Source organism: Gouania willdenowi, chromosome 2 (genome assembly GCF_900634775.1).
Source record: "Gouania willdenowi chromosome 2, fGouWil2.1, whole genome shotgun sequence".
Classification (NCBI taxonomy): Eukaryota; Metazoa; Chordata; class Actinopteri; order Blenniiformes; family Gobiesocidae; genus Gouania; species Gouania willdenowi.
The window spans coordinates 5,458,915-5,476,260 of record NC_041045.1 but is presented as its reverse complement, the minus strand read 5'-3'; the positions used below and the strand labels follow the sequence as shown (position 1 = coordinate 5,476,260).

The window sequence follows — 17,346 nt, the reverse complement described above, 5'->3', positions numbered from 1 at the left end:
CTGACCTGTTTTTCCTTTCAAATATCTGAGAATTTACATCCACATGACCCTTGTTTAGTAGATTATCCTAATATATTTACTGTTCACCTCTGACTGATTGCCGTTGACGACGCTCATTGGAGTCACACATGGAGACATTACTGCAAATGAAGCGTGTGGTCATTGATCAAACCAACACTGATCTGAGGTCAGGTAAGCCTTGTATTTAGGGAATAAAGTGGTGCTTTCAGGGTTTTATTAACTCTGACGTCAGAAATATTCAGGAACATTAGGTTTATAAAGAGAACAAATGTTCAGTGAGATTCTGAATAAACGTCACTTATGGTCCAAAACCTTCCTGGAAACCAGTGACCCAGAATACGTATAACTGGACTGCCTTGTAGTTTAACTGTATATACATGAGAAAATCATTTTACATGAGGTTGACCTTTAATTACATTAGAAAGTCAATAATTATCAGACAAAATCATAAGTTTAAACGGTTCCCCTTCAACTATATCAGAAGGTTTAACGGTTACCCTTAAATTACATCATAATGTTAGAAGATTCCCCATAAACTACATCATAATGTTAGAAGGTTCCCCATAAACTACATCATAATGTTAGAAGGTTCCCCATAAACTACATCATAATGTTAGAAGGTTCCCCATAAACTACATCATAAGGTTAGAAGGTTCCCCTTAAACTACATCATAAGGTTAGAAGGTTCCCCTTAAACTATGTCATAAGGTTAAAGGGTTTCCTTTAAACTACATTAGAAGATCAATAAGTACCGTGTATCAAACTACATGATTAGATTAGAAGACGTTGGTACCCCTTAGCTTTATCCTTATGACTGTTTAATAACTGACATCTGATCTGATTGAAGTAATTATTTACAGTAATTGAAACATGGGGATGAATAAAAATAAAATGAATTTACTTTCCAAAACGTGATCAACCATAAATAACATCTGTTTGTCTCAATACACTGAATGCCTGTTTACCTTTTTATCATTTCATACATATATCATATAAACATCTATTATATTTTGTGACGAGTGCAATGATATAACTTATTGTTGTAATTAGCGCTGTATAAATAAAGTTTATTTGATTTCCACGGTTCCACTTACTTTCATCCTGCATCAAAAACAACATTAGCAAGAAAGGTTTTTTAAGGTCTAATTTTCTAATCTTTTGTCTCCGCCCTCTGCACGGTTCATGTTTTATAAAGCAGCAGCACTTTAGAGCAGCACATTCCCGCCTTCTGCAGACTTCCAGGACGACTGCTCCTCTGCACTCAGGTGAGATCAGGAACAGATCACTGATAAACTCTGTCTTTTTGGTTTGTTCTTCAATCTTTGTGGCAAAAAAACTCTTAACAGGGACTTTTAGAGAAACAAAGAACATACTGTTGTCTTTTTAATGAATTAAAATAACCAGAAAGTCTTAAATCTAGTCTTCCTAAATAATAAAAAAAAACCATTGGATTAAAATTAATAGACAAAAATGACTCTTACTTGTTTAATTTAATGCCATTGGACATGATTCCAACTCCTTCTTGAGAAAATGGACAAAACTCCCAGAATCATGTATGAATATAAAAATAATTTGGATCACAAATATAATGAAGGTTGACTAGCAGTCACTTAAAGTTTTTAATATAATCATAAAATATGGACCACGTTTTGTACGATTTAACAATTATGGAAGATTTTAGAAAAATCCACTCTCAGTTTTTCCAAAAATATTCTAATGAAATGTAACTTTTGATAGAAACACGTGACTTTTATATTGATCTTTCTGCAGCACAAAAACTTAAATACAAAAATAGAATCGTTCCTTATTTTCTTGAGAAGTGCTTTCTTCGTCCATTTTATCATATAGTGTGGTGGTAGTTGCTACTATTAATGTGACTACATTTCAAAACCTATTCAAACCATTTTCATTATGTATGTATAATTTTTTTATTTTATTGTTTTTTTGTTAGGTTTTTTTTTTTTTTTTTTCCCTATGTATCAAAATTACATTTATTACCTTTTTATGTATCTTTATTCATTACAACATGTATCTTATTTTTAGGTAACTATTTTGATTGGGTTTTTGTTTTCTAAAAAAACTAAAAATTTTAATTTTTTTTTTTTTTTTTTTTAAACATTCAAAGACATTTCGGTTCTCGTGTGAATACGTCTAAATTTACTGTAATGCAAACTACCACCTCGAGTCTTGCCTAGGGTGATACGTTGCTTAGGTGAGTTATGGCGATGTTATTGTTGTTATGGTTACTGTTTTGGATTTTTTTTATTTTATTTTTTAATGATCTGACCTTTACTTTAGTGCAGTTGATGCTTCTTAGGAACTGATGAGGCCTGTTCATAATGTATTAAATCAGGTGTTGGCTTTTGATCAATATTAAATATGAATATGAGGATTCTGTCCACTGGTATTTTAATCCATTGGGGATTTAGTCATAGACAGTAAGTCGTGTCTTAAATCTTAAATTCCCCAACATTGGAAAATGTTTGATTATTTCATACACATTTCCACTAAACTGGCCTAAAAACTAGCCACCGATTGGACGAAATTAGTGCAGATGTCATCATTATTACTATTATTTTATTAGTTTGAAATGATAAAAAATATATATATATATATATATATATATATATATATATATTATAGATTCTAATCAAAAACTTAATCAGAGTCAGAGTAAAGTCACAATATAAGATAGATTAACAAACTCAAACTGTGTTGTGATAAAAACAGCCGTGATAATATGGCATATCGTCAAAGATTAGGATTAGATTAGCTACACGTAAAGATCTGTGCTTATAATAACACTGTATTATGCACCTGAATTATGTTATTGCCTTCTAAAGATTGGATTTATAAAGTCTGTGATCCGCCGTCTTGAATTGCTGCAAAGCATCATGGGTTGACGGCGTGTCGTTAAACTTAAATGAAAGCTGGAATTTAGTCTGTGGATCCAATTTGGAAATTCTTCTGACTTCAGTTTAATTCAATAAAACTTTATTTATCCACATCACTGAGACGGCGTTTAGACTAAACCAGATTAAAAGTCACATCTTGTTCATTACTGAAGTGGAATCCTCACTGGCTCTTTGTGACAGTTCGGGCTAATTCGGAGGATGTACCTCTTAATTAGGTTCCCAAGGTTCCAATGGTGAGCCTGGTGTGTCTGTTAAAGTGTTTTTCTCACATTGCAGGGACTCGGTGAGGGTGATTCGAGGCAACATGGTGGAGAGTTACGACTGTAAGGAGTGCGAGGAGTCCCTGTACGGACAGAAGTACATCCTGAAGGAGGAGAACCCGTACTGCATCAAGTGCTACGAGACCCTTTTCTCCAGTGACTGCGAGTCGTGCCACAAGCTCATTGGATGCACCAGCAAGGTAACGGTTACGGGCAACACCTGACCTGTTACGTCAGTGTTTACTGGTGACGCACCAATATGGTTGTTTTTTTTTTTTTTTTTCCCTCATCCAATTTGATTACAGCGTCCAAACAAGGTGACTTTTTATTCATTTTGTGTGATTTTTGTCCTTTTGTGAACTTCTTTTGATGTTTTTTTCAAGCAGTTTTTAAAGATTATTTGCATACTTTGTGTTTTTCTTCACTTTTCTGCATTTTTCATATCTTTTTTCGAGTTGTTTTCTTAGTGGATTCACTGCAAACAGGTAAATAAAGTGCCGTATGATAAAATGATCATTCCCAGCATGTAATTACTTCATTATATTAAGTTGGACTTAAGTTGCATTTTTAAGAAACGCTTACTTATAAATAAATATAGTTCCATTTACTCAAAAATATGAATTAAAGTTACACAGAAAGGAAGAACATGTGTCACCAACTTGACATAATTAAGTTAATAGAACTTTTTCTATAACTTGGAGTATAAACTACTTCATCTATTTGTGATTGTTTCTTTTTTTGTTTGTGTTTTTTTTTGATAGTCGTTGCTTTTCATAATTCAAATGCTGTCATGTTGACGCATCTTTCCAGTTAAGTCCATACCAGTAGCCAGTCCCAGATGTTTTGGTTAGCTTAGCACGTAGCAGAAGTGGCTGAGGAGGATCAAAGGGTAAAAGAGCATGGCGAGGATATTAAGGAGTTTAGATAGTCTAATCAGGAACAGTTTATCACGCTTTCCTTGTCTAATAGCCAAAAACTCGTACGTAAACCATGTCCTACCCCAACAAACACTTTCCGAACCTCGTTTTTTCACCAGAGTCAGTTCTGTCTCTACAGGATTTGTCCTACAAGGACCGTCACTGGCACAGTGAATGCTTCCTGTGCTCCGTCTGCGACCGCTCACTGGTCGACCGAGCCTTCGCAGCCAAAGACGACCTCCTGATGTGCACCGAGTGCTACAGCAACGAGTATTCCGCCAAGTGCCACGAGTGCCTGAAGACCATCATGCCAGGTGAAGACGAGAATTCTATTTTCTTTATCATTTCAGATCTCAGGATTAGAATTAAACTAATATTACTTGTAAAGATCACTCACGTCATCCATTAAATGCTAATTATAGTTGCTTAGTTAAGTAGACTTGCTTAAAGATCTAACCCAGGGGTCACCAACACAGGTCGCCCTCATGGACCATGTGAGGGGCCCTCAGGTGCTCTAGTCACCAATGAGCTCCATCTAAAACACAGCAAGGCAACTTTTATCACAGACATGTGCTTGTTTGATCAGAGGGTCACATGATCAACATTTAGCATAATGAGCATTAATACAGGAAAGAACAAAGGGTTTCTATAGTCATTTTGTGTATTTTTCTCTCATTCTGTGTATGTTTGTTGTTGTCTTGCTCGTTGTGAGGGATTTTGTGCATTTCTGTCGTGTTTTTGTGTATTTTTCCTGTAAAATATATGTTTTTTGGAGTCATATTGTGTGTTTGTGCTGCCATTGGAGTAAATTTATGTATTATTGTTGTTGTTTTGTGCATTTTTGTAGTAGTTTTGTGCATTTTTGGATTATTTTCTGTGTTTTTCTTTTGTCTTTTACTTTTTTTTGTTTTTCTTTAATGTATTCTAGCTTTTGCTCAGTGTATTTTTCTGTCATTTTGTACATTTACTTTGGGGGCCACATAAAATTAGACTCAGGGCCGAATGTGGCCCGCGGGCCGCCAGTTGCCTATGTGTGACCTAAAAGCTGATTTACTGATGAATACACATGACAGATGTAGTTAACACTGTGGAACATGATGAAGTTAGTATTAAATTAACTATCTTTAAATGTTTATTTTTCATGGAAACATTGTGATAAATGCTGCAGATTTTGTGTGTGGGCTGTGGTATGTTATATTTAATAATATGGTGTAAATAAACTTAAAAAAAAATGTTTAAACGCAAGGTGAATTTTACAAATTTGACATGTTTTACGATTAGTTAAATGAAACAGTTTTGGAGAAATAAAGAGTTGCATGTTAAAACTTAAACATTTCAGAGCTTTTTAAGTTACTGCTAGCCTCTAATTAAAGTGAAACAGTGAAAATAAAGTATTTAAGAAGCTCTTTTCTAACTGGTAACCCTTTGGACTACACAGTACCCATGATGTCACTCACAGTTTCAGAAAGGTTGGTGACCCCTGAACTAATCCAATCCTAATCTGCTCCCCAAGGCACTAAAAAGATGCAGCACAAAGACAGAAGCTGGCACGAGAACTGCTTCGCGTGCAACCGCTGCCAGCAGCCAATCAGAACGCGAAGCTTCGTGCAGAAGGAAGCCAACCACTACTGCCTGCCCTGCTACGAGAAGCAGTTCGCCCTGCAGTGCAGCCACTGCAGGAAGGTGAGACCCCCAGCAACCAACCAAAAACCAAACCAACCCATGTCCAAAACCTTATTATTTGCATTTTACGAATCACGTCGAACCGTAAAAGATCAACGACAAACAAACAAAAGTGTCACATGCTCGGCTTAGGGCTGCTAGAAAAACATCCAAAACTATTTGGATAAAAATCTATGTAGTAGATGTCACTTTCATGTAAGGGTGTGAGAAAAACTCGATTTGCCGATATATCGCAATATTTCACCGGGCAATTATTGTATCAATCCAAAAAAATGTCCAAATTGCTTTTTTTAAATCGTGTTTTTTATTGTATACAGTATATATAACATTTAATTGTGCTAACATGTGCATAGCACATAAACTCCTGGTCACTACTCAATACATTTTAACTTTATTTTTTTATAAAACATACTGTGCACTTTAATAGATGTTAGTGCTTACGTTTTCTTTTTTTTTCTTGTAAGAATTTAAGAACTTAACGTAATCAGAATCTGTTCTCGAAGCCAAACTTTAACTTTTTTGTAAATGTAATTTGACAGTTTGATATTGATCGATTATCTGTGTTTCGTACCATTTTGTTTTTGTAAAGGTGAAATCTGAAATTATCGATGGTATCGGAATATATCGTATTGTGACGTGTAATCGTATCATCAGATTTGTCACAATGCACATCCCCTCTGTTTATAACATCTAGTATTTAGACTGATTATTCAAAGGCATCCTTACGTAACCGATCTTGTCTAATAAAACACTTTATAGCTAAATGTTGGCTTCCTGTCTGCGTGCGAACAGCCCATCACCACTGGAGGAGTGAACTACCGCGACCAGCCGTGGCACAAAGAGTGCTTCGTCTGCATCGGCTGCAAGCAGCAACTGGCCGGACAGAGGTTCACCTCCAGGGACGACTTCACCTACTGCCTCAGCTGCTTCTGCAACCTGTTCACCAAGAAATGTGCCTACTGCACCAGCCCCATCAGCGGTAAACACTGCACCACCCTATCACTCATAAGTACCTAACTACCCCTGCTGGAACATGCTTTCAGATCCCAGCTTGTGTTGTGGTTCAAGAAAAGGGACAATGTGCATTAATAAACATTAAAAAAAAAGACATTTAAATATGCAAAGATTGTAGCATCTCTTTGTCGGTCACATAAAACCACATCTGTGTGTGAGACCAGGGCAGACATGGTAACAGGTGGCCAAAAATCATCCAAAATGGCAAGAAAAGAGTGTAAAGTCACTGAAATGGGTCATAAGCAGTCAAGAGTTGCCTGAAAATGGGCAAATAAAGAGGAACCAGGTGGTATGTCATTGCAAAGAGTGGCTTAAATGGGCTGAATGTAGCAAACAAAAGTGAAAAAGGGCAAAAATATGGAACAAAAAGAGGCAAAATGTAGTTGAAAAAGGAAACGAGTGGTATTTATTGGTCAAAAAGGTAGATTATTTGGATGAAACAAGGACAAAAATTGGGTAAAAGTGTCAAAAAGAAAAAAATGATATTTATTGGCAAATGATAAGCTAAAGTTTGAAAAAAGTTTTGAAAAGGGGCGAAAAAGGGCCAAAGGAAAAAGGTAAAAAGGGGTTAAAAAGTTCCCCCTTTTAAGGTTTTCTGGGGAAATACATGAAAAGCCACATGTTGAGCATACCGGTCAGCCACTGTCATCATAATTTAAGTGTTAAAACAGAAGTCGTAATTGTAATTGAAAAAATGTAATTGACCATCAGGCTCTTCTCTGTGTGGGTTTCAGGCCTGGGGGGCAGTAAGTACATCTCCTTTGAGCAGCGTCAGTGGCACAACGACTGCTTCAACTGCAAAAAGTGCAGCGTGTCCCTGGTGGGCCGTGGATTCCTGACCAGCAAAGACGACATCCTGTGTCCAGACTGTGGCAAAGACCTCTAAACGTTGATGGATCTGTGCTGGGATTGTCACGTCACCCACTTCAGCATTTTCACTCCATTAAATATAGGCAAAACATATATTTTCTGTTAAAAACAAACGCCACGACTATACATTTGTTGCAACTCATTTTGTTTGTTTGAGTTCCACTATTCATATCCAGCCAACATGTATTCTAACTACTTGGACTAATTTTCTTTATTAATGAGAATTGTAGGTCGTTTACTGTTTCACTAGAAAGACTCGTCGTTCCTACATGTTATAGATTCTTTTATTTTGCATGTGCCATGAAATTTCATCATTTATCTAAATGTAATCTCGTGTTTTACTAATAAACAACTAACTGCTGTTATTTGTTTCAATGACTCAGCAATAAATAATGGATTCAGTGGATTGTGTTGTGCATTTTTCCAAAGAAGCCATGAAAGTAAATCCAGCATTTATAATTCGGGCATAGAGTGATATAATGTCATCTTAAAATACTGTTTATTCATTAGATTCATAATTATTTGGTCCATGTGTGACGAAGTTGACTGTAAGTAGTTTGGCTACGCTCTAAGAAAAAACCGAAAATATCATTTTTAAATTAAAGTAAATGCACAAAATGACTCCAAAAACCCACAAAATTACAGTAAAAATAAACAAAACAAGAAAAATAGTACAAAAACTTAGTGAAAAACACAATAGCTGACTATAAATATACAAAATAACCAAAAAATATGAAAATGAGTGGAAAAAAACCCCAACAACAACCGCATAAATGAATCCAAAAACAGAAAACGACAACAAAAATACAGACCCCGAAATAACTTGGAAAACAAACAAAAACCCAAACAACAAAAATATGCAGAATTACTTCAAAAAATACAAAAACACTGACATATAATAAAATTACATTAAGATGGATTAAAATGACTCCAAAAACACATCTAATGACAACAAAAACCCCAAATTAGAGAACAATATAAAAGCACATGTGACAGTATGCCCCTAACTGCTTTAGGGGTCTTGAATCAAAGCAAATCCATGGTTACCATGGTTACACCTGGATATGAGGGTTGTCACGGTTACACCTTCACATGCAGAGGCCTTCAACGTTCCTTCTCAAAATCTAATTTCAATGATGAGGTCATTTTATTAATCATGCAAGTTTTTTTTTTGGTTTGGATTTTGTATTTTATTAATATTTTAAATTAGAATGTTTTCCATTGTTTTTTGTTCATCTTATAGATATCACAACCCTGCATTTAGATCACTACAAACATTTAAAACTTTTTATTCCTTCTTTTTTACTTCCTTGTTTTCTTTACGCGGATGCAAAGATCGTCTCTTCATACGACTGCACAAGTCCTCCGCAAATCCAATAGAAATGCGGTACGTTAAAGAAAAAACGTCACTAAAGAGCTATCACTCTGATCCCATTTTAAATCCAGTAATCTGGCTGGTACAGTGAGTCACCGAGAGGCTGCTCCTATCTCATACACGATCTTTGACCGGCGTACCGTAAGTAAAGCTCTGCGTAAAGAAGCTAACGGCGTTTAGCTGCGACAGCGAAGCCTAAAATCACAACACAGGAGAAATTACAGGTAAAGGAGGACCCAATATTCTCTGTGGTTGTGTTGGAGTTTTACTGGTGCATTAAAACTCCCAACATCATCGCTGCACGAAGTAAGATAAGTGCTAAAAGATGCAACGACACCCGGCTAGGCGGCTAACGTCATTAGCATTGCTTTGTTAACCACACTGACAGATAACACGCCTTAAAAACCCAAACTGAGTTTATACATTTAGTACATTTTAATGCACATTGTGGTTCATATACGTGTTCATTATTAACAGTTTATAATGTTTTAGCCTCAGTATGATAACCTGTTAATCATTTTATGACGTGGTCATATTAAAAAGGCGATTATTAATTGCCATCGCTCAGTTAATCATCTAAGTTTACATGATGTAAGTTAAGAACAATATATATTTAATCAATTAAAAAACATAATGTAACATTTAGAAATGGTTGCATTTCCTCAATAATTTTAAATTAAGACTATAATAAATGTATACTTATTTCATAATACTGTCATAAGTGGCTCTAATAGCCACATATTTACTTCACAGATGATGAAATCTTAACTTATCCTGAAATATTTTTAATACTTTTAAGGAGAATTGAACCTCTGCGACTCTGTTTAATCCATTGTTTGATGACAAATAAAGCTTCTTTACTTTTGCCAGGTTGTTTTTTTCGTCTTGAGACAAAATGAGTGCTGCTGTGCCCAACCATCGAAGGACCAAACCTGGAGGTAAAAGTCATCACAGTCCTTAATAATTTAACGTCAACATCTTTCAGCTCAGGGGTGTCAAACTCATTCTAGTTCAGGGGCCAAATGCTGACCAGTTTGATTTCAAGTGAGCCACAGATTTTAGGCAGAAAAAAATAAAAAAATATCGTGGTCAGTAGTTTGTACGTCCTTTTTTTCTTCTTCTTCAGCTCTAAGAGAACTTCAGACGTAGGCGTGGTTTGTGTTCTGGGTCAGTACGCACTATGGAGTGATCTGAAACACACACACACGTCAAAACTACTAAAATATCCTGAATTAGCTCAGATGTTTCCCCAACCCTTATCCTGTATCTTTAGGAGCAGGTTCATCGTTCTATGAATCTGTGATAACCACATTTATTTATTTAATAATAATACCCACTGTTATCCAGGAAGTTTATTATTTTTTGCGTCATAGTATATAGTCATCTTAAAGATGTAAATCCTTGTTTTGATCAGAAATAAAATGGGTTAAAAGTGATCAAAAATGGTGGTGAAACTGGTTAAAATTTGTAAATTAGTGGCCAAAAACGGACAGAAAAAGTGTCAAAAAGGGTTCAGAGTGTTGATATTGGCTTAAAAGAGGCAGAAATAGGGTGAGGGGTGGTTTTTGTAAAATTAAAGTAAGAACAGTTAGTTTAAAATGGCAAATAATGAGCATAAAAAATCTGGAATGTGGTGAAATTGGCAAAAATGAGCATGAAATCTGGTGGAAAGAGGTTTAAAGTGACAATAATGGGTCAACATATGCGTCATTAGGTGGAAAAAGTGCCAAAAATGTCTTGAAAGTGGAGAAAAAATGTCATGTAAAATGCAGGAAAGGCATTGAAATGGAAGTGTAGCAAAAATGCATTAAGAGGCAAGAAAAAGTAATAAAATAGGTTAAAATTGGTCAAGTATGGTGTAGTTGCAGAAAAATGGTAAAAAAAAAAAAAAAAGCAAAAATGGGCTTGAGTTGTTCACAAAATATTCTTAATAACTTAAAGGCATCCGGTGACCCCCTTCCCGGTGTCTCACCACCCCAAATGGGGTCCTGACCCCTATGTTGACAACCCCTGATCTACAGTGTGAGGGTGTTGTGGTTTGACTGGTGATCATGTTTTTTTGTGATTGTTCCAAGCAGTGCTGCACTCGTTTTCATTTCCATGACATCGTCTTCTCCTAAATGGACGTCATTACTGGCTAATGACCTACCTGAAATCATGCCAGACATGCTTAATATGGTTAAAGAAGTTATCTATTGTTATAAATTTAATAATTCTCTGCTGTAATAATGCGCCAAAAGCACATGCTGAAATCACCCAAGATTACATCGCACAAGATGTGACCTTTCCGTCTCTTTGCCCACCTGTTTATGAGAATTAATACCTTGTAAATGCATGATATTGTCCCAAAACATGCGTTTGAGGCTATATTCCGTGTCATATTGCTATTTCTGTGGGTTTAGATCGTGCTGTAGCTGAGTGTGTGTGTTGCGCAGGTATCAAACCCGGTGTGGCCAACAACAGCGCCACCGGACCCACCTCTCAGATCCCCGGCCTGTGTCAGAGCGCCACCGAGAGCGAGCCCGTGGAGCGAGCCAGCGGTCGGAGAGTCGGCATCTTCGCCACGGACTCGGACTACACCAAGCTGGCCAAGCAGGGCGGACACAAGGGTAAGGATGCGGGTTACTATGGCAACGACACACGAGCAGCAGCAGAAAAACTATGAACACAAGACGATCACAAGTTGGCGAGATCTAGAAATGATTAGACATGTACAAGAACGGGAGCCGGTTGAGTTATTAGCTGCAAACCAGTATGAAAACATGATTGAATTAGTGTTAGAACCAGCAGAAATCTACTGTGACTACACCTGTGGTAAATAGTAAGTAATACACATGATGTGATGGCTATCATTTGTAATAAATAACCATAATTAGACATGCTGGTTGGCCACTTCTGGTCTGCAGACCTTATGTTTGACACTGCTGATCTACATACACTGAGGTCTACAATTCCCCAACACAGGGCTGCTGAGTCATGACGTGGACGTGGACGACAAACCCAGGAAACCCTACAGCCCCCACAACTGGTTTGGAGAGGCCGAGTCTAACGGGTAAAAAAAATCACCTTTTTTATCAATTGAATGTATTTATTATTTGTTTAAACATTTTAAAACTTTCTTTTTTATTATATATGTAAAAAAAATGCATGTTTTTTTTTTGTTGCCTGAAATAATGTTTTAAAAATAGATGTTTTTTGCAGGTCATAAAAATAAAATAATTATATGTATTCATTGTCATTGCTTGTCTTTTGATAGTTTGAAAAATATATTTTAATTAATTTTCTGTACCATATTAAAAAAGAAAAGAAGGGGAGGGGGGGATTTTTATGTTTTTTTAATATACAATTTTTTGTATCTTTTTTTTAATTTTTTTAAATAATACATAATTAAAAAATAAAATAAACATTTTCTAAAAAATCTTAAAGTTGAGTTAATTTGTGGTGGTTTTGTGCTTGCAGTGGAAACGCAGCGACGTCTCCCAGCAGCGGCGTCAGGCCTCTGTCTGCTCCCTTTGGCACTGATAACACTACGAGCTGGGACAAAGAGGCTGTTAGCTTCTCCCCGGACAGAGAGAAGGTGAACGGGCCGACCAATCACCATCCTCCATCTGTTCATCTTTCATTTTGACTTTTTTTTTTTTTTTTTGTCACTTTATCCCTTTTTTTTCCTCCACCTGATTATCCGCCCCATGAAGTTGGTAGCTCAGATTTCACTTGTGTCAAAGCTTTGCTGCCCATTTTGGAAGTGAAAGTTCAGGTGAGTGCAGACAGAAAGTGAGTGAAAATCCAAGTTTTAAATCAAACAGAAACATCCTGCAGATGTTTCCTGAATCCGTGAACCCTTCGTTCTTTGGTTGTTTTGTTTTAAAACCAAATCAAAAGAACAAATAAAGCGTTTTTCAGTTTCAAATTTTTAGAGCGAGAACAGAAGTCTGCTGTACCTGGTTTCCCTCCACTGGTGCTGGACCAGGTCTCCAGTCCTCACCCAATAGGACTGTTTAGGATTTATTTCAGCAGTTTTTTTGGTCCTGCTCATGTTTTCATACAGTCGGTGGATGTTTTAGCTCATAAAACGCTGCTCACGTTTATATTTTGTTATGCCGTGTTACGGTCCAAATAGTATCCAAATAAACTGGTGACTGACTATCGACTGTGAGGAACAATAGATGTTAGAACTTCTACCATTTGACACTTTTGCAAAAACAATTACACAGCTTTTTTGAGGGCAGTAAATGTATTTATTTTACGCGTTTTAATATCATAATACCGCTAGCCACTAACTGCTATAACACACACGGAAGTTGATCACAAGAAACGAGGAGCACCAGTAGCTTAATTACACCACCTCTGGTTCCTTTAATCACATATCGTGTGTGCTTTTCATAACATTCATTTTTTGTTTTTGATTTATTTAAAACAATGGTCACAGATTTTTCCGGTATAAATATAGAATCATCTGCCCAAACAGACAAAACAATATAATATGTGGCAATTATTATTTAGATTTTAAAACCAATCAGAAATGCACCAGTTTTTGAAACTAAAAAAACAAAACAGTTTTTTCTATTTTTTTTATTTGGTTTTGAAAAGAATTAACCAAAGAACGAAGGGTACGAAGGATTTTCCTGGTTTAAGATTTTGTGCTTTGAATTGGAAACGTTCTTTGAAGTGAGTGTGAGCGCTTTGTTAGGTCAGTTTGTGTTGGTTTTTTTCTCCCTCACCCACCTCCCCATCGCACAGCTAACTGCATCTCCTGTTTGGTTTCCATCATGCCTCGTTGTTTCTGCAGTAAACCCCCCAAACCTGTAGCTAAACGTCTGCTCTTGTGCCCCCGGCCCGCAGGCGTCTCCGGACGGCGCCGCCCTTCAGATGGAGGGACTGACTGTGACTAACAAGTACAAGAGGACGTGAGAGCCGCGGACTTCCTGTTTCCTTTGGTTTCCGCGGGAGACGTTGGGCGATGGTTTAACAGATGTTCTGCTGTTTCTTCTTTCTCAGGTCGTACGATAAGAAAGCTCCTCCTGTGAGCATGTCCAAACTGCTGAGTCATGGTTACATGGAGGACAAGAAGAAAAAGTCCAACAACAACGACGACGACACCTCAAGTAACACACATTTTATTTTTGTGTATTTTGTTTATTTTATTGACATGAATTAGGTAGTTTTGTTCTTTTATTATTATTCATTTCAAAATGTATTTATTTTTTACAGTTTTTCGGTAACACTTTAAAGGTGGATCATTAATTAGTTGCTTATTAGCATTATAACATAATTCTGAGGTTATTGAGGAAAAACTCTTAGTTAATGGTTTACTGGTTGTATAATTAGGCATTAATAAGTGCTTAATAATGACTCATTGAGACCCAATATGTTACTGATTTTATATGCTAATGAGCAACTAATTATTGGTGAGTGTGTGTACGTTAATGTGTCAATTTCTTATTGTTTATTGTTAGTTTGGTTCAAGCTAGTAATTTATTGATCATCATTAATGAAATCATTGATCGTAGTTTTTCCTTTTTATTTTCTTTTTTTTTCTCTCTTGAGTATAAGAAAAATTAAATTGAATAGATGAAATAAAATCCCAGATTTCCAATGACTAATTAGCGTGTTTTGTGTCTCCGTGTTCCAGGCGTGACGTCCGAACAGACGAGCACCGTCACCACGGAGGACGTGGACGACCTAGAGTGAAGCGTCCTTTAGTCGCCTGTAGTTAAACGCATCGTACCGTCCGTTTATGATGTCACAAACATCTCACATCTGTTGTTTCTCCACTGACTGTGGGTTTTTACTCATGCTAACGCCAAGCCGCCGCCGCTGCCGCCGCCCTCGCAGCATTTACTTCTCTAGTGTTCACGTGATGGCAGTATTTTGTCTTTTCCCTCCATTTGAGCGACGGGTCATTAGCGCGGGAAAGAAAGGAAGGTGCTGCAGTTTTCCCTCCCTGGTTGTATGAAGATGGAGACGTTTTTGTGCAGTGACGTGATGTGAAGTGTTTGGGTTTGTGTTTTCTTGAATTAACCAGAAGAAAACGTTAAGTTTTTTTTGTTTTAAAGGGGCCAAAAGTGTTTTTTTTTTTTTTTTTTTAAATTTGCGCCACGTCGCTTTAATCTCCAATTCCCTCCAACCACAGTGTTTAGGTCAGATAAACTACAAATCATCGCAGTTTGCTCAGAAGCTTAGCTTTTTTTTTTTTTTTTTTTAATTAAAACTGAATATTTATCTAATGTATTTATTTTATTCCATCCTGTATTTAGTCTTTAATGTTAAATAAAGTTATGTTTGTAAGGTCAGACAGCTGTATTTCATCTAAATGCGCAAGCCGCACATTTTTACCTTCAAATGTATTTATTTTTTCATCAAAGAAGCGTCTAAAATTAGAGATTAATACAATTTTTTTTTTATTTATGTACCCACGTAAAGATTTGAACAGGTTTTCATTCTTGTCTTAAGCCTATAAGAACTTCCCTAGTGTCGCAGATTGACTGGTATCCGTGCTAACTGGTGACCACACAGAAACAGATCTTAAATGTCTTTAACTCTTCTTCAGTGTTGGTATGCAAAGTTATTCAATGTTAATACAACATCTTTGGTCACCAATTAACAAGGAAACCAAATAATTTGTGACACCAGTGTAATTTTTCCCTTAAATTGCTAAACTGAAGACACTGGTGTTATAAACTACTAAAGACTGTACAGTGTACTGTAATGTGAGGACATATTGGAAATCTCAGGTAGAAATGAATGGTTTGCTGCCACCTACAGGCTTGGAGAGTAATCACAGGAAATTAAAACCTTAATATCGAAGCAAAAACTTTCATCTGTGCTGTTAACATATTTAATTTTCTTTGTAACTCGTCCAATCAAAAAAAAAAAAAAAAAAACCAGGATGTAACATTTTATTAGCTTATGCAGCTAGCAAGATGCACTATTTATAACCAAGTATTAATAGCTTGCAAAAAAAGATTATTTTTGTTTGTCTTTTATTTCACTGACTCATTTTAGCATGAAACTTTAGTTTTAGTCAATAAATAAAATAAATAATACTTACTTTAGGGTTAGGAAAAGTTGCTTTCTTTGCAATAATTCAACAGATCCGGTGCTAATAATAAAGAAACATGTGCCAAGTGTTACAATTTGGATTTCATGAGGTTGATAAATGATTTAGTTAAAATAATTTTGATTATTTTTTCAGTTTTTATCTGATTGAAACTCAAAAGCAGCCACTTTTGTGTTGAGTCCAACACTTTTCAGGACCAAAATGAAGTGAAAGGAAAATTTTCTGGACTTCAGAGTTTAATCTGAGCTTTAAAAACTTTATATCACACTTTTCCCTCCCCTTCATGTTTCTACTGATATGTCTAGGTTTTTTGTTTGTTTGTTTGTGGGGTCGCGTGACGATGAAGCAGTGGCTTTTGATTTATGTAGATTTAGTGTGAAAGGACCATTGTTTAACATGACTGACACTTTAAAGTTTGTTTTTAAATGCGCAGGTTATTTAATTTGTTATGAGTTTACAAAGCGGTCAAAGGGAACTTCTGGTGGCCTGAACTTTGCACAGTGATGTCCTTGTTCTTTTAGGTTGGTTTTTTTGTGGTGTTTGTATTGATTTCAATGGAGGAAGAAAGCTCAGTGTGAGACTATTGTTGAAATAAATGGGCATGTGCATGTAATACAGTGTGTCTTTGTGTTCTTTCCACAAAAACAACATATATATGTATAAAATGTGTGTAAATAGTGGATATATGTACAGTATGTATATTAGAGCTGTTGAAAAAAAAATCCACAATGCATTATTCACCATTTTATTATTGACTTTTAATTTTCCAAATGTCGATTAGTCACATTTTTCAACTTGTAGTACAAAGCAGGCAAGTCCTCCTGATGATTTTGATATTTCATACATGCTGAAGGTGCTTTGAGGAGTTGCTCAAAAGAGAAGTAAAATAATTCAGCAGCTGAATTATGAGCTCAGCAACAATCTAATAATTGTTAATCTAAAATCTGTCAATAATAACAATCGTAATGGAATTAAATTGGAGAGAATGTACACCCATTTAATACAACACGTACGTGTATATATATATATTATTTATATGAATACATAATTTTCTGATACCACAGTGTAATATTTACATTTTATTCTGGCTGGAAAAATGGAATGGTTATGGTGGCATTTTTAATGGAATAAGATGAGTACAATTGTGTTTTATTTAAATAATCATAGTAATTTCATCACTGATATCGGCGAATGTATATATATATATATATATATATATATAAGTAATAAA

At 35.9% G+C, this 17,346-nt stretch overlaps 2 protein-coding genes across 3 annotated transcripts; both read left to right on the top strand.

Annotated features, from left to right (window-relative positions):
* The first annotated feature begins 141 nt into the window (after positions 1-141).
* On the top strand, positions 142-7,851 carry LOC114474300 (four and a half LIM domains protein 2-like). Its single transcript, XM_028464506.1, has 7 exons — positions 142-192; positions 1,220-1,286; positions 3,213-3,396; positions 4,253-4,427; positions 5,627-5,796; positions 6,589-6,775; positions 7,545-7,851. Exons 3-7 carry the CDS (start codon positions 3,241-3,243, stop codon positions 7,694-7,696), a joined length of 840 nt encoding a protein of 279 aa, XP_028320307.1. The 5' UTR covers positions 142-192; positions 1,220-1,286; positions 3,213-3,240; the 3' UTR covers positions 7,697-7,851.
* A 1,295-nt stretch (positions 7,852-9,146) lies between these two features.
* Positions 9,147-16,728, top strand: LOC114474305 (uncharacterized protein C7orf57 homolog). 2 transcript variants are annotated; one of them, XM_028464528.1, is made up of 8 exons: positions 9,147-9,279; positions 9,926-9,993; positions 11,491-11,664; positions 12,020-12,107; positions 12,515-12,632; positions 13,898-13,950; positions 14,054-14,160; positions 14,688-16,728. In XM_028464528.1, the coding sequence occupies exons 2-8, from the start codon at positions 9,951-9,953 to the stop codon at positions 14,744-14,746; spliced, it is 642 nt and encodes a 213-aa protein (XP_028320329.1). In that variant the 5' UTR covers positions 9,147-9,279; positions 9,926-9,950; the 3' UTR covers positions 14,747-16,728. The 2 variants fall into 2 exon arrangements, with proteins under 2 accessions (XP_028320329.1, XP_028320320.1); XM_028464519.1 differs by having other exon boundaries at positions 13,898-13,962.
* The last annotated feature ends 618 nt before the right edge of the window (positions 16,729-17,346 follow it).

Coding starts and splice junctions, on each gene's coding strand:
- LOC114474305 (XM_028464519.1), top strand. CDS start 9,951: ATGAGTGCTGCTGTGCCCAACCATCGAAGGACCAAACCTGGAG. Junction 11,665..12,019: donor CAAGCAGGGCGGACACAAGG/GTAAGGATGCGG, acceptor TCCCCAACACAG/GGCTGCTGAGTCATGACGTG. Junction 14,161..14,687: donor CAACGACGACGACACCTCAA/GTAACACACATT, acceptor TCCGTGTTCCAG/GCGTGACGTCCGAACAGACG.
- LOC114474300 (XM_028464506.1), top strand. CDS start 3,241: ATGGTGGAGAGTTACGACTGTAAGGAGTGCGAGGAGTCCCTGTACGGA. Junction 3,397..4,252: donor TCATTGGATGCACCAGCAAG/GTAACGGTTACG, acceptor CTGTCTCTACAG/GATTTGTCCTACAAGGACCG. Junction 4,428..5,626: donor CCTGAAGACCATCATGCCAG/GTGAAGACGAGA, acceptor CTGCTCCCCAAG/GCACTAAAAAGATGCAGCAC.